Source organism: Haematobia irritans, chromosome 1 (genome assembly GCF_050003625.1).
Source record: "Haematobia irritans isolate KBUSLIRL chromosome 1, ASM5000362v1, whole genome shotgun sequence".
In the NCBI taxonomy this organism is placed as follows: Eukaryota; Metazoa; Arthropoda; class Insecta; order Diptera; family Muscidae; genus Haematobia; species Haematobia irritans.
Genome location: NC_134397.1, coordinates 265,065,856 through 265,092,957, shown reverse-complemented (window position 1 = coordinate 265,092,957; position 27,102 = coordinate 265,065,856). Strand labels below are relative to the sequence as shown.

General features: G+C 33.5%; 2 protein-coding genes across 4 annotated transcripts in view; both read right to left on the bottom strand.

Moving 5' to 3' along the window:
- Positions 1-1,839: 1,839 nt before the first annotated feature.
- Rnb (BTB/POZ domain-containing protein Rnb) lies at positions 1,840-7,292 on the bottom strand. The gene is made up of 9 exons (XM_075292558.1): positions 6,927-7,292; positions 5,924-6,859; positions 5,659-5,862; positions 3,804-3,942; positions 3,541-3,741; positions 3,256-3,460; positions 3,121-3,196; positions 2,551-3,051; positions 1,840-2,482 (listed from the first exon to the last, which is right to left on the bottom strand). Exons 1-9 carry the CDS (start codon positions 7,173-7,175, stop codon positions 2,000-2,002), a joined length of 2,994 nt encoding a protein of 997 aa, XP_075148673.1. The 5' UTR covers positions 7,176-7,292; the 3' UTR covers positions 1,840-1,999.
- A 4,013-nt stretch (positions 7,293-11,305) lies between these two features.
- The window catches only part of Elovl7 (ELOVL fatty acid elongase 7), a 115,669-nt gene continuing 99,872 nt past the window's right edge, over positions 11,306-27,102 (bottom strand). For all 3 annotated transcript variants that reach the window (XM_075292538.1, XM_075292530.1, XM_075292521.1), the window contains exons 5-6: positions 14,826-15,284; positions 11,306-11,701 (exon numbers count right to left, since the gene is read on the bottom strand). In XM_075292538.1, coding sequence (XP_075148653.1) covers positions 11,513-11,701; positions 14,826-15,284 — 648 coding nt within the window. In that variant the 3' untranslated portion in view covers positions 11,306-11,512. The remainder of the gene's footprint in view (positions 11,702-14,825; positions 15,285-27,102) is intronic.

Here is a 27,102-nt window from a genome sequence, read left to right as displayed (position 1 = left end):
GAAAACATGAATATGGTTAACATCGAGTGCGTTTTAAAACTCTTAACACATAGGATGTCACTAAAATTATAAATGAATTCAACTCGTAAGCATTTTATGATCGTAAACGGGATTATTTTCGTAAGCGTGTTTTCCGAAATTCGTTAATCACGAATATATTATTTTCGTGACTCACGCACGACATTTGGTTGGTTAATCACGCTCACGCCGTTGCACACTGTGATATATTATGATATTTTGTCAAAAAAAATTTTTATAATTTTTGTCTGAATCCTTTGTATCATTTTATTAGTTCTTACTTTGTTTTTAACCCATTTGAGACAAAAAAAGTTAAATTAAAAAATATGAAAAAGTGAGTTTAAAAAATTTAATTAAAGAACATCTTTGGGAGGACATTTTTGAAAGTGCTTTTAAAGGAGAACTTCCATTTTTTTTTGCTGGGTACATACAGTGAGCAAAAAAGTTGTACACCAATGTGACATAAATTCTGAAACGATATGGAAACTATGAAGAAAGTATTTATTTATTATACCTTAAAGAACGCTTTGCATATAGGAAAACAGGTCCATAAATACGCCCAATATGACCAAATCGGTAATAAATATATATGACAGCCATATCTAAATTTGAACAGATTTTTTTCCAAAATCAATAGAGATTGTCCTTGAGCCGAAGTAAGATTCTGTGCCTAATTTGAGGACGATCGGATTTAAACTGTGAACTGTACTATGCAAACAAAAATACATCTAGACAGACGGACATCGCTAAATTTACCCAGAATTAATTGTAAGACGATTGGTATACTAAACGATGGATCTCACAGTAGTCTAATCAGCATATGAAAGTAAGAACAATTTGCTTTAATACGAAGGCTTTTGACTTTTATGAAACACCGATAGGAAATCCTTCGTTTTTTTTTTTGTTTTTATAACGGATATTCTGGTAATCAACGTAACAGTTTGTATTATTAATGAAAATGTTTTGTATTATCAATAAAAAATATTCATTGGCTCAATTTTAATGAAATTTTCTTTGTGTGAAAGGCGTACATTTCAAAGGCGAGTTTTGTGCACTTCATTTATGTGTTCGTACCCGTACTCTTTCGACCAAACAAAACAATATTAGTTGGAGACTATCCAAATTTGTCCAACATACGAATTAAAAGTTGATGATCCAAACAACTTTTTTTGAAAATCTGTTTTTATTGGGGGGTTTTTGAATACTAAATTGATTGAAAATCGATTCATTCATTCTGACTTTAATAAAATATAAATTTGCCCACATTAGGGTTCAATTCACAGTGAATTGCCCTAAAAAGAGAAATTAAACACAATTGTTACGATGAGAAATGTTTAATTTCTTATACATAATTCTTCGTCGTTAGTGGTACCATACATTGTATTCAAATGCTTTGGTATATTTTTTCTCTTATATTGAAATGTGGTTGTTGATGAAAAATATACAAGGTACATAGTATGTTTGTATGTCTATACAATTCTATACAATTGGTATATGTAAACAAAACAATGCGAGGTCTGCCGGCGGCATTTGAACTATTCATTTATATAGAAAGTACAGAGATTCAACCATATATCTACATATTCTATAAATTTCAATGAATGAAATTTTATTGAAGAAATCAGCATTTTTACATCGCTGGCATTTTGTTTTCTTCACAACCTTTGATTAAAATTTTGAACAAAGAAAATAAACTTGTGAACTGTGAAAAATCAAAATTAAATAAAAACAAATATATACGTGGTTAAATTCGGCCTGGTCGAATCTTGACTAAATAACTAAATGAGTTGTAAACACTACACACTATTATAAAAAGAATACTTTTAACTTTTACAAACATTTATTTTCAATAAATTCTTTTATGCTTAAACAAACTAAAGATAACTACAGAATTCTATGTTATAATATTTAAAAAATAATAATCACATTAATGGTAAACAACTATTTTATAATTTTATAGGGCGAGTATACTCATGATATCTTAGAATCCATTACGACATCTTGCCAGAATAGCTTCCATAATCATTTGAAACCATTCCGTGGAATATGTTGAATAGTCAGCCGTCCTAAAGAGATTTACTTTAGCTTCAGTACTTAACGATGAACACAAATAGTAGTTGATGGCCATCTCAGTTAATTCCACATGATAGTTTTTCATAGACCACTCCAAGACATGTAAACAATTTGTCTCATCCAATAGGTCAATCAATAATTGCAAAACAAATTGTTCCATTTCGGGTATGATATAGATGCGGGCCATTTCAAATGCTTCCAAGATGGCATAATATTTATTGGCAGGAGGTATGTTATATTTGAGATTTTTTGATTGGCGTATGATTAAGTTAAGGAAATAGCGCAAGCCACTAACCGAATAGTTTTGTAGATGTATTTCACCTTCTTTGCCTTCACGAAAATCGCTATTTAACATTGTATTGAATACTTCGCTGGTGGAACAAAGTATTTCCTAAAATAGTAAAATTTTTCTTTTATAAAATATCAGGTTCGATTTTTAAAATTCGAAAATAACCCTACCTTATTAAATTCCACATTTGTGGTATTACTATCATCATCATCATCTGGTACTCGATCAGGATTACTACAAATACCATCCCCTTTGCTTTCTTTTCCTTTAACGGGAGCGTGTACAATAAAACGCATATCACAGTTCTCAAGCAGAGATTTCTCATCCTCTACAAACTCATCGTATTCTTCTCTTTTATCCCCATCTAATTGAGGTACACTAATACCCAAAGTAAAACGTGACATACATGTAAGGGAATCCACTGCTTCCGCTGTGAATTCATCTTGTCGGGAACTTAGTATAATGCCGAGTAATAGAGTCAAAGCATTGCCATCATTTAGAAATTGATAAAGTAAAGGTTTGCTACGTATTAAATAGCCCACTGTGATGGCGGCACGTTTCTGTGATAGAACATCATCGCTACGTAAAAGGCGAGCCAGCTCTTCTTTTCCATAATTGCATTCACCAACAGATGTTAATGTTTCTAAAAATCCAAAACCATCTTTACTAGTCTAGAGTATAATACGGAATACAAAAATTAATAACAAATTCCTAAGAGAATATGTAACACAAACTCTTACCTCTTTTACTTTAGTTAGTTGATATAATTGATGGGATATTCCCTGCTTAATGACATTACCAAAAAATTGACTTTCCCTGTTTGGATGGATACAAGTTAAATATTTATAATTATAGCATTTGTCATTAATACGTACAGCAATATATTGGTTAAAGATCCAGCAAAGTCTGTGTTAACCCCAAATAAATTTAAAGCCTTTATCAGGGTATTCATAGTCTCGGGTTTACCCAAATCCACACTCTTCTTTACTAAACATGTAACGCGGAATAGTAAATTATCAATAACATCTATGGTGTTATGTGGCAAATTTCCCAATTGTGGCAATTTTAGGGCAGGTACATCTAAATTGTAGGATACAAATAAAACATGAAGTTATGATACTATAACCCATTCTAAGCTCTATTTACTAAGAGTTACTGACCTTGGCTAATTTCTTCTTCGTCTTCCATTAAAATGCTGTCTTCTTCCGAACGGGCTGCCAAATCCAAAAGATTCATTATTATATTATGATCATTGCTATTAGCGTTGGGATTGTTATACAAATGACTGGAAGTGTCTCGAGATTCCTCATCTTCTTCTTCATCGCTACAAACTGGCGAATAGGATTCTTCATCGGAGTCGGCTATGTAAGTAAAAAAAGAAATCTGCTATTACTATAAAAATACTTAATAATAATGAGTTTACCTTGATTGGGTCTATATAAATGCCCACCCACTGGTGACATACTGCGGGAACTACAAGGACTTGAGGGCGCATTGTAAGATCTGGGAGAGCTACTAGGCGAGTCACTATCAAAAAAGGCCTCATCGCGTACTTTGGCAAACTAGAAGGGCAAATTTTCAAACATATAAAAATTAGAATATTGAGAAACATAATCTGTCACTTTTGTCTTGATGTAAAAAATCTAGTATACCTAAACCAGGTCTTAAATCTAAATCAATAATAAGGTCCTACAACACAGAGTACTTAATAATTCCGAAACTATTGAATTAATATATATAGCAGCTCGATTTTTTTCTATTGTGAAAGCTTATGTGTTTTCCTGTAATTTTGGAAGCTTGTGGGACGCTACACTTAAGAAAAATATCCCAAAATATTTCCAATTTTCAAATAAAAATTAACTGATACAAATAAGTTCTTAATTAAATAAGAAAATAAAGTCAATTAAGAAAATGATTGAAAATTTTTCATATTATAATTAAAATATTTGTTTCAATTTATTTAATTAAGATATTAATTTCACAATTTTAATGAAAATATTTATTATGACAAGTAATATTTTAATTAAATAAAATAATATTTCCAATTCAAAATTTTTTGAAAGTTTTATTCGGTTCGACTAAAACATAAAAAAAAAATCCAACTAAGTTTATAACCAGAAACTTAATAAGTATAAATTCTTGTAAAATTACAACATAATTATTTTATCTAAAGAAAAAATAATTATAAGTGAATAAACAATAATATAACCTCAATTAAAATGTTAATTGAATTTTTCGTTCAAATTCAATTAAATATTTTTTTGAACAAATTAAAAAATTAATATCAAAAAAAATTTACTCTAATTAATTCTTGATGCTATTATTTTCGTGAAAAAATTTCGTAAAAAAATAATTGGATCAATTAATTTCGTAATTAAGCCAGAAAAACAAATCTCTGTGTAGGTGGTCTGCAGGTTGACCTTTGAGCGTTGAAAGTTGGTCACCACAAGGGTTCGATTCCTGCTTCGACCGAACACCAAAAAGTTTTTCAGCGGTGGATTATCCCAATGCTGGTGACAATTCTGAGGGTTTCAAAGCTTCTCTTAACATGGAATCGGGCAGCACTCAGTGATAAGAGAGAAGTTCACCAATGTGGTATCACAATGGACTGAATAGTCTAAGTGAGCCTGATACATCGGGCTGCCACCTAACCTAACCTAAGGGTATGGAATTTGGATTTAGCTGCAATTATGGACCCGGCAACAAGATGGTTTGGAACTACTGTGCAACGGGCACATTTTTAAAATATTTAATGTCTAAAATTTGGTCTTATTCCAACTCAAAATTTGGGGATACAAACAGATTTATTTAAACTTTTTTTTATTTGATACCCGTCGTCCAATAATGACAATCAAAAATCTTTATTTTTTGACAAAAAGTTGAGACCAATTTTGTTTTGTATAGCTCAATATTGACTTCAAACCCGACTTTCGACTTTTGAACATACATTTGGTTCAAAAAAATTTCAATTCTATATCAATTTCAGATTTGTTCTCTTATAACATACCGAAGATGTGATTTTGACATAAAGCTAACCAAAGATACAATCTCTTCAAACTTTGCCTGGTCTTGCCTTCTATAATAACCGATTATTTTGCGGAATTTTTAATGACAAACAAAATATTTTTTCATACGTAGCGATTCAATACGAATCTGATACCTTAGCGTTCTTAGGTGATGGATTATTTACCGAAAGTGTTAAAGTAAGTGTTAAAGTCTATTACAAGATACTACCCTCTGCACAAATTTTTTAACTGGAATTTGTCCTCGTTATTTACCTTGCACTTGGATTCCTTCATAAGTTCTGGCAGTTTCCTTTTCTTAGTTGATTGCAATTTCTCTTCTCTTTTCTTCTTGTAATATTCTTCGTCACTATTTAAATAGATGTTCAATTCTTTAATAAGAACTATAACAAGACCCTCACTCAGCATTAAATCCATACTCATGTTGTCATATTGGAAATTGATTAAAACATTTAAGATCTGTAAAGGGGAATTAATATAATCCTATGTTACCATCAAATTTCACAAATTCTCTACTTACCGAAGCCTTCTCTGCCGGTGGCGAGTTGTCCTTAATCATAGCTATAAATTTTCGCAATGCTCCCGAACGTCTTATTTTGGAGCGATTGCAAGCGTCTGTGGATAAAATACTTATTATATGAATACAATGCCTCCGCTCACTTTCACTCAGATCATCATTGGCCACCAATAGTTCACATGCTGCCAAAATGGCATCGGCTGAGCTGAGAATATAAAATGCTCCATGATTTTTGGATAAATTTGAAAGAATTTTCAAAGCAGCACTACGATGTTTATTTTTCTTTTCATCGGTTATAAAATGTACAATAGGAGCCAACGTGCAACTAGCTCTATTAAGTGATTCCCAGACAACATTGCTCATCTGTAGCTCCGATATAACAAGGAGACATTTGAGAATTTCACACACAAGATCCAAAGCGGCGCGCTCCTCGGGTATAATATAAGCATTTGAATTACGTGTGGAATTTTTTAGTACTTCATGATCAAAAATATCACTACGAACTCCTTCCAAGTTGCGAGCTACTTCTTCGAAATATTTTTCGCGATGTTGATTCCTCTTAAGACCCACTTTCAGAGGAGCCTGCTCATCAGTGAGTAATTTCTCCTCGCTCTCATTTGCATCATTTTTCATAATCGATGACAAAATGCGTAGTAAAATCGTTAGACCAGACGATTGTAGGAAATGTTTTAAGAACTGTGTATTCGTCAGCAGGAAACGACAAGCCCGGAAGGCCATCATTCTGGTTTGTACATCGGAAGCATCCTCTATTATACGGCATAATGCTTGGGCAATAGCAGGACAATGGGTTGTCAGTAGTTGATTGTTTTCGACTTTTGCCAAATTACCCAATAAACGGCAGGCACGACATTGTATCACAGCATTCGGAATGGACTTTAATATTGTGGCCAATGGAATTGCTATTTTACACTCCAATGCCTGAAAACATGAAAAAATGACAGAAGATATTAAGCATATACCCCTCACACAAACTATTGGCACCTACCTCCTTGCAACTTTGTTCATCCGTACAACAATTACCCATAATACTCAAAGCCACTTCTAAAATCTGCTCATGGGGTTTTGACAAAAAACGTACCATTGGTGCAACCCCACCCGCCTCTCTAAACAGAAGGATTCCACTTTTATCTTTAACCACATCTGTTCGAAGTTTTGTCAGGCCTTTTATAATGACTGATTTGTCTGTGGATGTTTTGATGACCGACAATATATTTTCCACCAGCTGACGATTCATGATGAATCCGAATCTTCTATGAGGCTATCGGAGGCAGGGCAATGTTCTTTTCTTTTGGGTGTCGATTATTTCGCACAGTTTTTCGTAATACGGTATAAGGTATCCATCCAAACAATAAGCAAAATGTCAAAATCTGAAATAGTGTACGACGTAACGTGGAGTCGTGAAGTCTCTCTCTTATCTGTGACGCCGTTCGCACTTTGATGACTCTGTAGTAAGAAAAATAGTTATACAACTATTCAATAATATTAACCCTTTCACTACCGATTTCCTCAATAGAGGGCATGCGTACAAATTTCAATTTAACATCGATCAATATGGAAAAAATATGAGAAAAAATATAAGATATCAGATTTTATATTATTTTCTCATATTTTTACCATATTGATCGATGTTAAATTGAAATTTGTTTGCAAATATTTTACCAAACACAAAAATGGTGCATTTGTGATGAAATATGGAAGGTATGTTGGTAATCTTTGCCAGCAATTCAAGGTTCGCTTTCATTCTCATCTTATTAATAGACAATTTTTTGCAACAATATCGAGATCGCCAACTACTATTAGAAAATTTCTAGTGTTAGTAAATAATTTACAATAAATTAATAAAAATCAAAGCAAAACAAACAATGCGCTAAAAATTATTAAGAATAAATCAATAATGCAGTTTGCCATATATTTCTTAAAGGTCGGTAAGCACCTCTTGCAACATTTCCGGTACTCATAAGAAATACATTGGAGTTTCCGCCACCGGAAATTCCGTGAGCTGTTATTATCGATTTTTACAGTTTGCCCCTTATGCGCCTTGCAGACTATAAGTTTATCCGGACCACATTGGCCACATTATAAGTTAAGTCCGAAGGCATAATCGATACTGCTGTATGTTTATGGGATCGATAACACATTTACCGATTATTTAGTCATCAACGAATTGTTGTATCGATTGGACACACTGTAAGATTCTTTACAAACACAGACGTTCCGTCCGGAAAAGTATAGTCTGTAAGACGAATTAAGGCCGGTATGCACCCCTAAAAAAATTTCCGGTACCCATAAGAAATGCACTGCTATTTTTTCTATCGAAAATTTCGTGAGGTGTTGTTATCGATTGTTTACATTTTGCTGCGATAAGAGATGTATGACAAAATTGTATTATTTGCATGAAACATGCATTTTCGCAAGAGCTGCTATAAGAAATACATGGAAATCTGTATTATCAGCATGTACCAGGTTCCCTAAAATGTACTGCTATTTGCTCACGAAAATCCCGTGAGTGGTTATTATCGATTTTTTATATTTATGGATAGACAATTTCGTGCAAATTAAAATTTCGATAGAAAAGCTAGGTACGAATTTCTTATAGAAACGATTTTTTTTCTAGAAGTCTAGGCTTATCTTGGCGTGGTAGACTTGCTATACAAATAGATGTTGGCAAGCTTCCGACTACTTTGACGTTTTCTGTTGCACAACTGTTACTGTTATAGCCAAAATCTGTTGAAATACAGTAATTTGTGAGCTGAAAAAAAAAATCATTGGCGTTTGTTATTATTGTTAGACAGATTTTCTGAGCATATATCTTAATTTGTGAAAAATTCGCAATACCTTAAAATTATTTTTGGGCAGTAGCAGATAATGTTTGTTATTTCGACAACTTCCCCAACCAAAAAGCAAATACAGTGAACCTCTCAAACTTGGACACTCTGAAAACCGGACACCTCCCAAATGTGGACAGATGTTTGGGGACGTTTGCTATACTAACACATTAAAATTAACCTCTCTTAACTGGACACCTCCCAAATTGGGACAAAATTTTGGCGGCCGTGGCGGCCTACCTTTCAGAGGTTTCACTGTATACATTTTTACTCAAAACACCCAAAGAAAGTAGTAGACATGTCAAGTCACCTAAAACACCAAAAAGTTTGCTGAGAATGAGAAAGCATCGACAAAACAGCAAAAAGTTAGCTGAGAATGAGAAAGCATCGACAAGACTTTTCGCAAGAGTCCGGAAAGCATCTCAAGCGAAACTTCCTGTTGCATGTTAAGGCGGGTATGCACCTCTAACCGAAATTTCAGCTACCCTTAAGAAATGCATTGCTATATATTTGCTAACGAAAATTCCGTGATGCGTTATTATCGATTGTTTACTTTTTGTTCCCATAAGAAATATATTGCAAAACTGTGTTATTGGCACTCGAACGAAATTTCCGCCAGAGGTGCATATGGGCCTTTCTTAAAGACCGGTAAGCAGTGTTGCCAACTCCCCAAGGCCAAAAAGCACCAAAAATATATTATAAATTCCATATATTATAAATTCTACCACCGTCCTCCACAAAATCGAAAATTAAATGCTCTACTAAAAAAAAACAAAAAAAAAACCTTCGGAAGGTGTATTATAGAACTTTTGGGAATTGAATTGTAAGAAGTTTAGGTGGGTATTAAGATCGAGTTTAGCTGCTAAAATAGTCATATTTTCACAATTACTTTTCTTTAATAATTCATTTTAAGGAATACTGATATAGTTTTCACTTTAGCGGCAAAACTCGAACATTTTGATCAGTGATGTTTTTCAACTTTCAAAATATTAATATATGGAAGGAGTCTGTTGCTTATTTCAGTTGTGCGTGCTTTTGTGAATTTAATACAAACGTTTTTAATGACATCTCTACCAAATTCAAAAATTCGACACTCATCGCTCGACTTTCCTACAGAATACCCTAAATAACAATATTAATTAAAAAATAATCAATACCAACTTCCTAACAATCAAATTCTATATTTGGCAATAAATTTGAGTTTCTTCGGCTCTTGGAAGTCTAATCAAAATTTTTGTATCAATTAAACTTAATACTGTTCAAAATAAAAAAGCACCAAAAGCACTAAATGAAAATGCCAGAAAGCACCAAGTTGGTGCTTTTTTTGAAAAGGCACCAAAAAGGCAATTTGATGCTTTTTAGAAATCAAAAAGCACTGAATTTGGTGCTAAAAGCACCAAATTGGCAACACTGCCGGTAAGCACATCTATCGGAAATAAAACAGTGGTTTAGAATATGTCTTGTCTAATGTCTAATAAAACCGAAGGCCATAAATCGTGCAAATGTTGCCAATTCGACCAAATCTAAATTAATTCTAAAATTTTATGATATTGCCGACATTTTTGAACAATGCAATTAAAAGAAAGAAAATATAAAGCACTTAATTTGGTTGCATTACATACAAGCAACCCTGTGCATGGCATATATATAAAATAAAATTACAGCAATTTTTTCTTTGTTTCTTGTAATTTCACATGTTTTCATATTTATTTATTAAATATCTATCATTTTTAAAATTATAACAAAAATACAAATGTGTTTTTAACTTAAAATTCTAAATACATATATTTATTATACTTAATCACTTAAAAAAAACTGCAAATACCACAAAATTAAGCGTTTTTCTCTTTCCGTAAAAGAGGAAGAGAGAATTTATATATATAAAAATATTACAGTGATTTTTGTTTTTGATATTGTTCAATTTAGCTGTTTCCTAACATCCATATTTATTGGTAACCTCAGTTAACTTCTTTTTTGCAAATTAACAAAATGTTTTATGTAATATAACAAAATTTGTTTAATTCTTCTACCAGTGTTTGCTGCATTAGCATTTTTGAAAATACATGGCATTACAAAACATAGATAATAAACTTTTTGTTTTTTTTTTATGTCCTATAAGGCTTTCTAAGGAGAACGCTTACATTAAGACTAAGTATATACATAAAGAAAATATGGGATAAATATATCTTTAATTTAATTTTACTCATTTCTAAGATGCAAGCAATTATGGTACTGGTATTTGTTTAATACATTCTCAGTTTAGATTTATGCAATGTCATTAAATTAAGTACATTTGCGAATATCACCTCTTGACTTTGTAAAACTTGCCTAGGGAGAGTTACACTGATGCGATATACAAAATATACAAAAAAATTGTAATTGTATGACATTCAAGATAACTCGCCTGCTCGCAAAATCTTTGTGAGTTTGGCCGATTTAAAGATACTTCATTTATTGAATCAATGGGTCGGGCGGGGGGACGGATATACTATGGAACTTTTGTTCCGGCGTTTTGATTGATTGATATGTTTCGGTTCGGTTCTTTTTTCCAATATTTATTACTTTGTGCTCCTTTCTTTTATTAATGAATATAAACTTAAAACTATCTTTACAAACTAAATAAAATTATTGGGGAGGGTAGGGCTTTTGTTTATTAAAAAATTAATAAATTATTTATGAAGACGAAGAAGAAAACCACAGTGTTTTTGTTTGATTTGTTTATGGTTTTTGATTAATGATTTTGCTTTTAATTGTTGCCAGCAGCAGCGATTATTCTCTGTCTCGTCGTTTCAGCGGTCTGTGATGCACAGTTGGCATAGTCCTCGAATTTCGCCATTGATTCAGCAAATTTGGTATTGCCATTGATCTCGTGCTTGCCATTTGCAGTGGACGATTTGATGGCACCATTTGAATATAATTTATTGCTTGCCTTTCCCTGTAAGCAAAAAAAGAAAAAAAAGAGAAATTTTTGAGTGATGATTTAAATATTTAAGAACACTTAAACTTAGAATTTCAACACTTAATTTGTTTTTAATCTAAGCAATTATATACTATGTTGTGACGATCGAAGAAGAACCTATTAAATCTGTCAAAGTAACAAGGTTGCATTTTTCTGCTACACACAATGAAAATTATGAATATCTGCAGCAAAAAGTGTGCTGAAATAGCACAAGTAAAATTTCGTTCATAGTGATCGAATCCCATTTTAGTTTTTCGATTAATTTTTGGAAGATGATCACCGCCCTTCCGGTTTTGTATTTCGAAATCTTGATCTTAATGTAGCCCACAAGTTGGTATGCCAAACAGTGTTACCGTTGGAAATTTTGAAAAAGTCGCAAAAAAGTCGCATATTCAAAAAAAGGTCGGACAAAAAGGTCGCATAATGCATAAAAAGCATAAAAAAGTCCCTTACATTTGTGGAGTTTTTTTTATTACATAAACACCGCGTTGGTTAGATGTCCATTGTGATGCCATACGTAATTAACTTCGCTTTTATTAATGTGCAACTTCCAAAAAAGTAGTTTGGATCCCCAAATTGTGATCCGGAAGTAGTGCAAACATGGATATTTTTGCCATTAAAAATTCTCGTAATTTGGAAAACGTTCTCAAAAGAACTTCCAAGAAGTGAAAAAATCAAACGGCACAGGTTCAAATCCCGGCGGAGATGAAATCTAAGTTTTTTATTATTATTTTTTTACTTTTTTATTGATTTCCTATTTTTTGTAAAATTTAAGTGTCCAAAATTTAAATTGTCACTTAACATGTAGGACTGCATTGGAAAAAAAAACCGATAGGGTATTCTGGGATGCGCTTTAAAAGAAACGTTTGTGAGCTTGTCCAAAAGGACTGCTTCGGAAGTGGAAAAAAAAATTGATGGGGTATTCCGGGATGCGCTTTGTATAACAACTTCCAATTTTTTTTTGCTGGGTGAGTGCTGTCCAATTCTATGTTTAGCTCAATGACAAGGGAGCCACCGTGGTGCAATGGTTAGCATGCCCGCCTTGCATACACAAGTTCGTGGTTTCGATTCCTGCTTCGACCGAACACCAAAAAGTTTGTCAGTGGTGAATTATCCCACTTCAGTAATGCTGGTGACATTTCTGAGGGTTTCAAAGCTTCTCTAAGTGGTTTCACTGCAGTGTGGAACTCCGTTCGTACTCGGGTATAAAAAGGTGGTCCCTTATTATTGAGCTTAACATGGAATCGGGCAGCACTCAGTGATAAGAGAGAAGTTCACCAATGTGGTATCACAATGGACTGAATAAGTGAGCCTGATACATCGGGCTGATTGAATAAGTGAGCCTGATACATCGGGCTGCCACCTAACCTAACCTAAGGGAACTCATTTTTATAGCGGAGTTGAAAGGGCATTTCACATTGAGGTGAGAAGCTTTGAAACACTCAGCTTCCACCGCTGAAAAACTTTTTGATGTTTGGTCGAAACTGGGGTTGATTTTTTGGCCCTTTGTATGCAGGACGGGTCATGGCACCACGGTGGCTCCCGCGTAAGGCGCACGGTGAATACCCATTTATAAAAATTACTTTACAATTAAGCATTTCATTTTGTGCGAAAAGTCGCACAAAAAGTCGCATGGCGCCAAAAAAGTTACAAAATGCGACTAAAGTCGCACAACGCTAACACTTATGCCAAATATTTCATGTTTTTTCAAATTTTTACTCATTTTCTCAGCAGAAGCTATTTCTTTATATTTTTTCATAAAAACTTGAAAACATTTGTTGGGGATGTTTTGGAGAATTATCATTTAAATTGGGAATTTTTGAGGACGGATGCGTCTTAACTGGCCATACTGAACCCTCAAAAAAAATCGCTTCTGTACCATATACCCCAAACACATTTTGCTTCAAGCATATATATTTTCAGGATGGGTCCAAACAAAATATTGTTTGTATTGCTCAAACATATTATGTTTCACCTTAGACAAACACTGGTAGAAAAAAAAATTAATGAAATTGTCTTTGTGTATATATATTTTTAAGGTGCCAATTGGTTACTTACATTATTTTACTTGCAGCATACTCTCTAGGTCTCACTTTCTAAACACATATGTTTATAGGCTATTTCCAAAGTAATATATGTTTGCATGCAAGCATATTATATTTACAAACATTTTATGTCCCAAAGAAATGTATTGTTATATATTTGCTATTGACAATTCCGTGGGACGTTGTTATCGATTGTTTACGTTTGGCTCTCATAAGTAATACATCGAAAAACTGTGCTATCGCCATGCAAACGAAATTTTCGCTAGAGGTGCAAACCGAGCTTTAAAAACTAAAACTTTTACCAAATTTTATTCGGTATACTGTTAGAAAAATACAGCAGCAGATACTGACTGATTTTTTAGCAGATGTTTTTCCCCATGGGTTAGGTTAGGTAAGATATAGTGGCAACCCTTTGTATTAGCCTCACTTTAACTATTCAGTCCATTGTGATATCACAGTGGTGAACATCTCCCTTATCACATAGTGCTTCCCGATTCTACACGCAGAGAAGGAATATGATCAACTCAACCATGTTTCGAGAGCAAAATGTTATTTTTGAACAGTGACCATGGAGCATTTTTGTCGCAAAAATGTTGTTTTCTCGGCAAACATATACATGGTTGCCGAAGTCAGATATATGCTTTTTGAGAAAATTACATGGTTGCCGCAAACATGTTACATGTTCTCCGTCCAAAAATAACATTTTGCTCTCGAAACATTGTTGAGGTGATCATATTCCTTCTCTAGGTGTATAGTTAGCTCAATGGCAAGGGACCTCCCTTTTTATAGCTACCTACTTAGAAGGGATAAATCACCCTAGAACTTCTTGGTGCTTGGTCGAGACTGAGTTTGAACCCACGACCCTTGTATACAGGGCGAGCATTCTAATGAATGCACTACGGTGGCTTCTATGGGTGTTCATATAAATATTTTAAAAAATTCTAATACTGATTACTTAATAAAACGTTTTCTCGTCCAGTTATTAATAATCGGGCTTGAATTCATAGATGATTCTCCTATAAAGTTTTAGTAGTTATTAATATTGGTTAACTTACCTTTTCTCTCTTCAAGTAGGATTTCTTATAGAAGTCCGAGAATAAGAAATAGAACATAACAGCATGGGCTCCAATGAAATAGGCAAAACCAATTGGGAAATTGCAATCATTTTTGAAGAACAATTGGAATGAGTGAATCATAACCAAAACAAATTGGACCATTTGCAAAACAGTGAGATACTTCTTCCACCATAAATATTTTTGAACTTTGGGTCCCATGGCAGCCAACATGTAATAGGTGTACATAATGATGTGTACGAATGTGTTGAGGAAACCGAAGAATGTTGAATGACCACCAGGTGTAAATTTAACACCCCACCAAACGGACACAGGCATAATACCATGATGAATAACATGAAGTGTAGAGACTTGATCGTAACGTTTTCGCATCACAAAGAAGAAGGTATCAAAGAATTCGGTGAATTTTGAAAAGAAATACCACCAGCATCCGCTCGCCGTCTGAAAATAAAAAAGTGAATTAAATAAATGGATTCAGCAATCAGACAACAAAAATTATATAAAATCATACAATAAGAAATACGTAGAAAACTGCCTTATCGGCATGCAAGAGGGATTGCCATCAAAGCTGCAAAAGTTCTGGATATGAATTGGAGGACGAAAATGTCTCTTCTACAAGAACAACAAATGTATTACCGACGTTGCGGTCGAAGCGCTGCTTTGATAAATTGTTTATAAAGACAAGAGGACGAAAATGTCTCTTCTACAAGAACAACAAATGTATTACCGACGTTGCGGTCGAAGCGCTGTTTTGATAAATTGTTTATAAAGGCATCGGCAGTTATAATTTCAAATTGTCTGCCAAAAAATTTAATGGAATGAAAACATTTGTAAAAAAGAACATTTATTACTACAAAGTAGGTTTTAAATCCTATTTTCTTTAAGTTTCGTAAAGTCGGCAGAGAACTAAACTGGGTGACGCCGACGGAAACTGTATGATATTTGGGAGAAGCGCCGACAAAAACTGCATGATATTAAAGAAATTGTCCTCATGACTGCCACCTACTGACGCAGTTTCGCTTCACAGTTTCGTCCTCTTGTATTTTTATTCCCTCTGTTTACATTAGACTTAGGGTTGCCATATGCGCTTTACAGACTATCAGTTATTCCGGACGACAGTGCTCGTGTCGAACATATCCCATATATTGTGCACATTATAAGTTAAGTCCGAAGGCATAATCGATACTGCTGCATGTTTATGGGATCGATAACACATTTACCGATTATTAAGACATCGCCGACAAGTCGTATCGATTCGACACACTGTAAGATTCTTTACAAACACCGACATTCCGTCCGGAATAACTGATAATCTGTAATGCGCATTACGGGCTTGATTTGGCTTGATTGTCAAATTTTTTAATGCGTGTTAAGTGGAAAAGTGATTTATCAAGTTTTTTGTAAGTTCATTTTCTCTCTCTAATTTATTTTAAAAACAAATCGAAAGAGAATATTTTTACTATCAATAAAAACTATAGTTGTATTCATTTTTTTTATGTGCCATTATAATTTAAGAATATAGTTATCTTTAGGTATGTATCTCATTTATGAAAAAAAAAAATAATAAAAAAACTAATTAAATCCAATAGTAGGAGTATTTTTATTTGTCAAGTATTCATATATTTTAGAACATTTTATTATGGTCAAAGCCGAAAGTAACTTAATTCTTTTCTCCAATCTTAAGTTGAATCAAAAGAAACCAACAACTCAACGATTATATTTATATTAAAATAATAATATTCAGTGTAAAGCAAAAAAAGTGTCCCAATTTTTACTTTTTAAGTTTGTAAACAAAAAACAGCCGTTAAATTCACAAGTGATCCAAATTTCCATATTTTGAATGTATAAAAATATTTTAGTTCTAAATATCGAGATCTTCCCATAAATCTCGATTGATTTCAATACAATTGCAATGGGAAAATATCAGTTGTCTCTTTCAACAAAATTTCTTTGAAAATAACAAAATAAGAAAGGTGGTGTTCTACCGGTACATAAAGTATTTCAAGCACATTTTATAGGCCGACGTATACCTCTAAGGTGAGTACTAAGTTCGAGTTTAGCCGCTAAAATCAAAACTAAATCTGCTAAAACAGAATAAAAGTATATCTTTTGTTGCAAATTTTATTATAACTTGATGGGGAATGATCCAATGTAAAAATTTTAATTGAAAATTGCCATTAAAGCTGCAAAAGTTCTGGATATGAATCAGTTTATAAAACTGTGTGAAAATTTTTATTTTTGATGAAATTATTTATTAAAGAGAAGTAACCGTGAAAAAATGGCTAATTTAGCGAGATAATGCCAACTTTATTCTGACCTTTAGCAACTATTTCCGACACACATAAGGAATGCATTGCTGTATAATTGCCGTGGGCTGTTATTATCGACTGCTTACAATGTGCTCCTATAATCAGAGAATGAAGCCGATCCATTTTTGTCGGCGGCGGCGGACACTAAATTTTTTCCTCCGGCGGCTTGACGGCTGAGCCGATATAAATTTGTTCACTCGGCGGCGGACAATTATCCATTATAAAATCAATTTGAAGTTAATCGAATGGTAATGAGATTAGTTGTACAACTTATCTTACAAACAAATTTACTTTTCGTTCAAATTTTCTGAGCTAAATTTTTGCTAAATTATTATAGCAGCTTAAATATGATTGGTTGTGTTCTAAATTTTGGAAAAAATACGACAATTATATATAAATTTTTCTGATTTAAATCGATATTTGTGATAAATTGGCGGCTAAATTTGAGTCGAGATGAGTCGACATATTCGGCGGCGGCGTCGACTGCCAAAAAATGGTCGGCGGCGACTGAAATCGGCGGCGCGGCTCGGCGGCTTCATTCTCTGCCTATAAAACTGTGTTACAGGTACGCAAACGAAATTTCCGCTACAGTTGCATACCGCGTTTTGTGAAAAACATGTAAACAGTCGATAACAACGTCTATCAAATATTCGCATTCAAAATTAGCCATAACTTTATTATTAATAGCAATAAATTGTATGCATATTCGAATTTAAAAGTGTTAATAATAATTGACACTAATTTATATTCTTTAGAAATTCTATTTGTTCTTAAAAATTTTTACTTTTATTCTTAAAAAAAAAGAACAATATTTCTATTTATTCTTGAAAATGTATTTTCGAATCTCTTGATAATGAAGATGAAGACGTTTTTATGATTTACTAACGGTTTCTAATATCCATCTACTCACGTGGTAATAACTCTTAGCTTAGTCAATCAATTTTGTTTAATTTATGCGCATACTTAACTTCATTTTAGCAAAGCCCTCAAGCAAATTCTATTTCTACTAATTCTAAGTTTACTATCTGCTTAATATTGGGGTCAAACAATCAAACAAACTTTCACGGGGACAGAGTATCTAGTCATAGTTGAATATGGGATGGTTTTGAGGTGGGTGTGTTTCATAACTGTTTTTATTAAAGCAAAACTAAATTAACGTATTCAATTTGGGAAACTTCTAAACGGTTCGCTATGGTCGATAAGGCAGTTGTTGTGACTCAGCAAAAACCTATATCGTTAAAAATTATTCAATTGAAATAACTTTCTAACATTATTCTTTTGAGGAATACACAAATTTCTATAACAGGATCCTCATACAATATCCATAAATGGGGCCGGTATGAAATTTTCGTCAGAATGAAAGATTATGTTCGGTATAGTGGTAACCTGTAATTTGATACTCGCTTAAACTATTCAGTCCTTTGTGATACCACAAGTGGTGAACTTCTCTTTTTGGTTTTCGCTTGAAAGTGAGATTGAACCCATGAAACTTTGTATGTAAAGCTGGCAGCCTAGCCAAGGTACTACTGTGGTTAGGACAATGTTATCGATTATTTACTTCTTCACCCATTAGAAATAGATAGACAGAACAGTTTTTTTTTTTGGGTAGCCAGAGTTTCTCATTGGACTTTGCCTGTTATAACTAAATGGTTCTATTCTTTCTCCCGTTTTGCACGTGTGCAGTAATTTCATTAATCTTTTGTCAACAAATATTGTTTATTTGTTTGCTATACAGTAGTATAGCAAACATATAGCATATACATATGAATGGTGAAGATCTCCATCCTATTGATTTAACAAAATGTGCCAGTCATTCTATTCATTCTTATTCTCAAAATATTATAATTAATAACCACAGAAAAGAGTAAACTTTTGGATTAATACTAAATGAAAATTTGAATAATTCAATCGTTGACAGTAAGAATAGACTTATAAGTATTAGCATCGTTATCTTGAACAATTCTGGACTGTTGCCACTGATTTGTGTAAATTTATGTAAATATTATCTAATTTCCATATACCTCAACAACATAGTAGTTAATGTTATTGTAATGAAAAAATCAATTCATTATAACAGGTTGGCTGATAAGTCCCCAGTCTGACACATAGATGGCGTCGCTAGTATTAAATGCATATTATTCTTATATAGTACCAACCTTCAAATGATTCGTGTCAAAATTTGACGTCTGTAAGTCAATTAGTTTGTGAGATAGAGCGTCTTTTGTGAATCAACTTTTGTTATTGTGAAAACAAAATGAAAAAAAAGGAATTTCGTGTTTTGATAAAAATACTGTTTTCTGAAGGGGAAAAATACGGTGGAAGCAAAAACTTGGCTTGATAATGAGTTTCCGGACTCTGCCCCTGGGAAATCAACAATAATTGATTGGTATGCAAAATTCAAGCGTGGTGAAATGAGCTCGGAGGACGGTGGACGCCCGAAAGAGGTGGTTACCGACGAAAACATCAAAAAAATCCACAAAATGATTTTGAATGACCGTAAAATGAAGTTGATCGTAAAATGAAGTTGATACCTTAAAGATATCAAAGGAACATGTTGGTCATATCATTCATCAATATTTGGATATGCGGAAGCTCTGTGCACAATGGGTGCCGCGCGAGCTCACATTTGACCAAAAACAACAACGTGTTGATGATTCTGAGCGGTGTTTGCAGCTGTTAACTCGTAATAAACCCGAGTTTTTCCTTCGACATGTGACAATGGATGAAACATGGCTCCATCACTACACTTCTGAGTCCAATCGACAGTCGGCTGAGTGGACAGCGACCGGTGAACCGTCTCCGAAGCGTGGAAAGACTCAAAACTCCGCTGGCAAAGTAATGGCCTCTGTTTTTTGGGATGCGCATGGAATAATTTTTATCGATTATCTTGAGAAGGGAAAAACCATCAACTGTGACTATTATATGGCGTTATTGGAGCGTTTGAAGGTCGAAATCGAGGCAAAACGGTCCCATATGAAAAAAGTGTTGTTCCACCAAGACAACGCACCGTGCCACAAGTCATTGAGAACGATGGCAAAAATTCATGAATTGGGCTTCAAATTACTTCCCCACCCACCGTATTCTCCAGATCTGGCCCTCAGCGACTTTTTCTTGTTCTCAAACCTCAAAAGGATGCTCGCAGGGAAAAAATTTGGCTGCAATGAAGAGGTGATCGCCGAAACTGAGGCCTATTTTGAGGCAACACCGAAGGAGTACTACCAAAATGGTATCAAAAAATTGGAAGGTCCTTATAATCGTTGTATCGCTCTTGAAGGGAACTATGTTGAATAATAAAAAACGAATTTTGACAAAAAAAATGTGTTTTTCTTTGTTAGACCGGGGACTTATCAGCCAACCTGTTATTCTTCCGATTTAGGCAAAATTGGAAACAACCTTAGCGAAGATGTCCCCATACTTTCCACAGAAGATTTAGATAAGGTTCCGGCTGTGTAAATGTCGCTCGATGTGGCCAAATATTGTCAGAAACCCGACAATTGACCACATATCTTGCTGAAACCTAGCCGGTATCCTTGTGAACTCATCACTGCTAAGGAGCAAAAATAAAAATTCCTCAAATTCTCCTATACCTCTAATAGATGTGTATTGTCGGTTAAATCATTAATGTACTTTTGTGCCTTAACCCCATTTTCATGAAGCTCCGTTAGAGCTACGTTAGCTAAAAATCTTTTAAACCGCTCTATGAACATATATATCATCTTCCCTATGTATTCCATATGCCAGTTAGGAACTTAACTGTTGAAAATTTTTCAATTAAAGTTAACCAGAAAGAAGATAATTGAAATATAATTTATGTTAACTGACAGTTAAAGCCTAACGGAGCTACATGAAAATGGCTTTAGCTTTATATTTCCCATTTTTATTTTTACTTAATTGTGTGCTCGTTTCGGGGCGTTAGTCAATTTAAATTTAAAGTCTAGAGATTTTGTAGAAGTTTAGATTTTTCAATTAAAGTTATCCAGAAAGAAGATATTTGCAATTTAATTTCTGTTAACTGACAGTTAAAGCCTAACGGAGCTACATGAAAATGGCCGTTAATATGGCTTTAGTTTTATATTTCCCATTTTTATTTTTACTTAATTGTGTGTTCATTTCGGGGCATTAGCCAATTTAAATTTAAAGTCTAGAGATTTTGTAGAAGTTTAAAAATGTTTCTCCAAATCGGTTATGATTTCAATATTTGTATATGGGAATCTTAACCTTTATATAACTACCAACAAATTTGAAGGAGTTGAGATGGTATCAAAAATTTTGTTGAGAAGATGGTATTAAAAACAGTGGCGAAGGGTATAATATAGTCGGCCCCGCCCGACTTTAGACTTTACTAACATGTTATTCTAAAGAAATTTAGAGGTGATGTCAGAGACATCATGTCGCCTATTGGAGACTCTGTCTTTATGGATTAGCCTAAAGCAAGATGTATGACTAACACCAAAATTTGTTTATGCAAATTATGACAAAATGTATATGTATATTTGGGAAGCTTTCGATAATACACAAAACCGAAAAAAGAGCTAGTCATTTATACTGTTTTTAACAAATATTGAGAAGAATTTATCTGAATTCTTCACTCTAAATGTGGTAAGATAACAGGTAAAGCCCAGTATAAAGTATAGCAGGCATTTTGTCGGAATGCACCCTTAGAAAAAATACTTTTGTCAGGAACGAAAAACAAATACATCCGAATTTATGACAGCGATGCAACGATTTCCTTTAAAGAAAATTTTGTTAGCATCAAAAGAAAAAGTTACACACAGAGAAGTTGGTTGGTTGGAAATCGGTTGTAATAATAAACATACCGATTATACAACAAAATATCAAATGTATCAACAAATATTCTGTATTTACCAAATTGGTTCTATTCTTAAGACCATCTGTGAGCGATTACAAGAAAAAGTTATTTATGGCAATATAGAAATAATTGGGTTAACCAAATGCCTCTACTGTTAATAATTTTATTGGAAATTGATGGGTAGAACCTACCAAGAAATCGTTTTGCAACTTTCATTTAATACTCTACATAATCATTCGGTTGCACAAACCGAATGTTATTTGAAATACTTTTGATTGTCAATTTAATTATTTGTCAAAGAAAAAAAATTATATTTGGCATCGAGAAAAAATAAAACTAAAACGTATGTATGTAGTTCTTAAAATGAAACCAAAACTTTTTATATACCATATTTTTCTAATAGTTAGGGGTGAAACATTGCTAGAAGAACGATATTTTGAATTTGGAGGAAGTAATAGTCAAGATTTGGTTAATAAGGCTCATAGTATTGGTATCATTATAGAGGTAAATTTGTATGACCAAACTGCTGCAAAATTCACTGATATTTATTCCTTTCCAGACTGCTTTACTTTCCAGAATTGGAAAATTTTGAATGTGATGCTTCCTCATAGCATATTGACAAAGAGATGCGCTAAACATGGTCGGTGTAGACCGCGTTGCCCGTTCATACTACAATCAATGCTGATTGCTATGTGAGCTTCATCTAAAACCGTCTCAGATACATAAATGTATTTAGTTATAATAATTTTATTTACTCTATCAATGTAACATATATAAGCATTTTTAAATAAAATATAATACTTTGCGAAAACGACATTAATTTGCAATTTGATTGTGGGTGCTGTTTAGGTTGGGTAATCCAACCAAATGGAGAAGGGAGTCACGACCAATTTCGGAAGAGAAAATTCTTCTTTCAGTGTACCAATAAGAAAGGACTGGTAGTAACTGTAGAAAACGCATTTGCTACAGTTGTATATACTAAAAAAAATGTACTCTGTCTTTAATACTTTTTGTATTGATTCCGAGCCAAAGAAGAGAGGAATTGATCAAAGAAATCTTTAAAGATTCACTTTAAATAGCCCAATTCTGAATATTCCCTAGGGAATGTGTTCCCTGGGAATTCATTTTCCCCGGGAATAAAATCCACCTATTCTAAACAGTAGGGGAGGGGAATGACATGGGAGAAATAATTCCGAGTATTCGAAGTCAGCTGTTTTACTTCAAATTTTTGACTACTTAGACTATTCAGTACAATGTGGTATCCCAATGTACTGAATAGTCTAAGTGAGCCGGAAACATCGGGCTGCCACCTAACCTAACCTACTTCAACTGCTTTATTTTAATACATTTTTAATATTAAAATTTTTAATTGAAATTGTATTAAATTGATGTAAAAGTTGAGTTAAACGCGAAAAACGTCAAAAATGTTTAGTGCCGTGTTTATGGTAGTAGCTGAGGAGAGGCGTATCAACGTAACAAGGTCTAAAGGATAGAAAGGATAAGCGATGCCATTAACCCACTTGAGTTGCCTGAAACGTTGTAACTACATGCTTGTACATGAAGAGGTTGTTACTAATGGCGTTTTCTTTTCTTGTAAAAAGGGCACTTTTTTTGCATTTTGCTCGGAAAATGTACTTTTTAGGTTCTTTTCTAAAAATAACAGGCAAAAGTGCGAAAAGGCTTCGAATTCTGCTGTGAAAATAGCGCCACGCATAGAGGCAAATTACGGGCATTTTCAGCACTGCCAACAAACGAGAGTGCTGCGATTGCCCTGTTTCCTTCTTTGAATTCTTTTCTGCCCGCTGAAATTATAGCATTTTTTTAGGTTGCTGGCAACATTTTAAAAATGCGCATTCTGTACAGACAAAATGAAGGCAAAGCACTTTTTTCAGAAAAAAACCATTAGTTTATGGAATTTATAGGGTTAAAGTGGCAGCCCGATTTGATTCGGACTCACTTAGACCATTCAGTCCATTGTGATACAATATTATAGGGTAAATAATCCAGCCTTCAAATACCTGTTGGATGTATTAGCAGCCCACATTCCACCTCAACGCAAGTCTTTTGGATTATCTCCACTAGTAAGAGTAGGTGCTACGCTTCTTTGTCGAAGGTGGCTACCAAAAAGGGCATATGAAAAGATCGAGACATATCTGTGGCCCAGAGTAGCCTAAACAAAGTTCATAAAGAAGTCAACTTAAAAAAATATATTCATATAATCTCATGTGTAGAAAATTTTATTTATGCATAAGTATGTACACTAATAGAAAACATACGTTCCATAGTCGTGTACGGACGGTGACAAAATGAAACGGAAACTTTCACAGAAAATCAAAACGGAATGTTCACAATTTCGTCCACGGGCGTTCTCGATGTCATGAACGGCATTCGTTTTTCTTTGGCCATGAAAAGTCTTAAAATAATCGTCAGACGTTATTATGGCAACTCCTTCGGTGGTGCAATGTGCTAAGGCGAATGTTAACGTGTATGGTGCAGAAAACACAGGTTCGAGTCACGCTAGCGGAAATCTTTTTTTAATTTTGTTTATAAAGTCGTAACCATAACGTTTTCAGATCATGAACCCTGGTTGTTGTTTTGACAACACATGGTGTCATTTTATCGTTGTCAGATTGACACCGCCTGTTCACAGTTCGACACCACATGTTTGTTGATTCACTTTCATGAACGAATCGTTTTGAAATGTGCACGCCGTTCATGATTTTTTTCTATGAGTGTATACAATATTTTTACAATATTAAATTGTGCCGACGGGCTTTTTGGGCAGCAAATAAATCAATGACTTCTTCAGTCGGCACATTTATTCGGCGATGAACCGACATTAATGCCAATCCATTGAGTCTACTCTCGCTAGTCGAATTTCTAAGATACGTCTTTAATCTCTTCATTGTTGAAAATGAAAGTTCGGATGAGTACGTAGTAAAAGCAGGGATGGAAAATGCAGTACTATAGTACTTTTTTCAATACTTTTTCACCCCGGTCAGTACCGTAGTACCCACGCGAATAATTTAGTACCTTTTGTGTAGACATTTTTGGGTCGATATAAGATTTATGGTACAATATCTTTGACAAAATATTTTAATATTTTGAGAAAGTCTTTATCAACCTTATTTGCTAATAGTCTTTTACAAATATGGCAAAACAGACTCATGTGGGAAGAAAATCTCGATTTTGTAAAAGATATAGTCAAAAACAGGATTTTATTGAACTTCAAGAATGTTTTAGTCGAAAAAAGAATGCGATTCTATATTCTCAATTTTTTATTTCGGTAGAAAATGTTGTCTAAATTTTATTTCTATATAGAATTTTTGCAAAATTTTATTTTTATAGATAATTTTGTTAAAATTTTATTTCAATTGAAAATTTTGTAAAAATGTTATTTCTATAGGAAATTTTTACAAAACTTTATTTCTATAGAAAAAATTTTGCAAAATTTTTTTTTCTATAGAATTTTTTTGCAAAATTTTATTTCCCTTCGTTTTGTTTTGTTATTATTGGGTTTGTTCTTTAAGCATTGTTGTTGTTTTTTTATTGCAGCTTAAACCCATACATTGACTAAACTACAAGTGTAGCTTAACCAACAGAGGAAAAGAATGTTTTTCAAATTTATTTGGGCAAAGCCCTATAGACTGCAAGATGGTTGGATGGACGCACGTTTCGGAATTACCACATTCCTCATCAGCATCCCCTACTTGCAGCAAAACTATCAACCAATATAAGAATAAATTCAGGCAGTTCATTAAACCCAACAATAAACCACACTTGAACCTTCAGAAAAAAAGGTTTTTGTATGATAGCCGGCTATAGAAAATTTTTGCAAAATTTTATTTATATAGAAAATTTTTTCAAAATTTTATTTTCTTTAAAATTCAGTCTCTTAACAATAATCTTCCAGTGAAATTTTTGTTGAAATTTAGTAAAAAGTACCTTTCCGCTCAAAAAATACCTTTTTTGTACTTTCTTAAAAATTGTATTTTCAATCCCTGAGTTACTGGCAAAGTGACCAAAATTTTTAAAAGAATATGCACGGAAATGGAAATATCTCTTTATTGCACTCTCCAAGTGCTTCCATCGCTGAATTAGGCAGGTTCTTTTCGCAGGTTTTGCGCCATTTCATTTACACATGTGTGTTTGGCTATTTCGTTGTTGTTGCTATGGCTAAACAAAGCGAGTCATGTTCACAAAAAGAACAACAAACACAAATAAAAAGCAGAAAGACATTTTCCAAAAATGAAATTTGTGGTGCGAGAACAAAAACAATTTGTTTTTTTCGGCCGTCGTTTGACGGACTTTTCAACTAGTATTCTATGATTTGTGCAAGTTTTATAGGTAAGCGTTTTTCAAAATAAAACCTCCAGCTTTTCTTCAACATCTTCGATAAGATTTTTCTATGCAGCTAAAAATATATATTTATTTATATAAAAATATTCATTCATTTCGGGGGGGGGGGTTGATCCCCCTCATCCCCCCCCCCTTGAATACGGCCTTGGTTGGGTGCATCCCATCATAAATTTAAAAAAAATGATGAATTTTAGTTACAACTCCCTTGATTTTTTTTGGGGGGAATTATTCCCAAAAAATGTCATCGTTTTTCCCTTTTTATTGTCATTTATAATACCAATTTTTCCCCAAGGAAAAATTTCCCATTTTCGAAATTGATTTAGAATAAGGGAAAAGGGAATAAAGAAAAATTCCCAGGGAGATTTTGTTTAGAATAGGGGAACAGGGAATAGGGAAAAAATTCCCAGGGAGTTTTATTGAGAATTGGGCTAAAATGTTTCTTTTCGTACTTGACTATAAAACAAATCTTGATTTATACACTTTTATAAGCTTTTTTTCTGTCTGCAGACATGTCAATTTCGAAGATGGTTCTTCATTGTTTCACGTTTTGATAAAGCCCACGATTTGGGTTCTTGGGTTTCTAGAAACCGTATCTATACCGAATATTGTGTGTATCGGTTCATGGTATGATCTAGCCCCCATATTTCCTTTTGCGATCGCGATATTTATTTGCGTATATTTGAATTTAGAGTAAATGGGAATTTCGAGTTTCCATGGCAACCGTCAAACTAAAACTTCTCAACTCGATGTGAACGGTGAAATGTTTTGGTAAAACGAATAA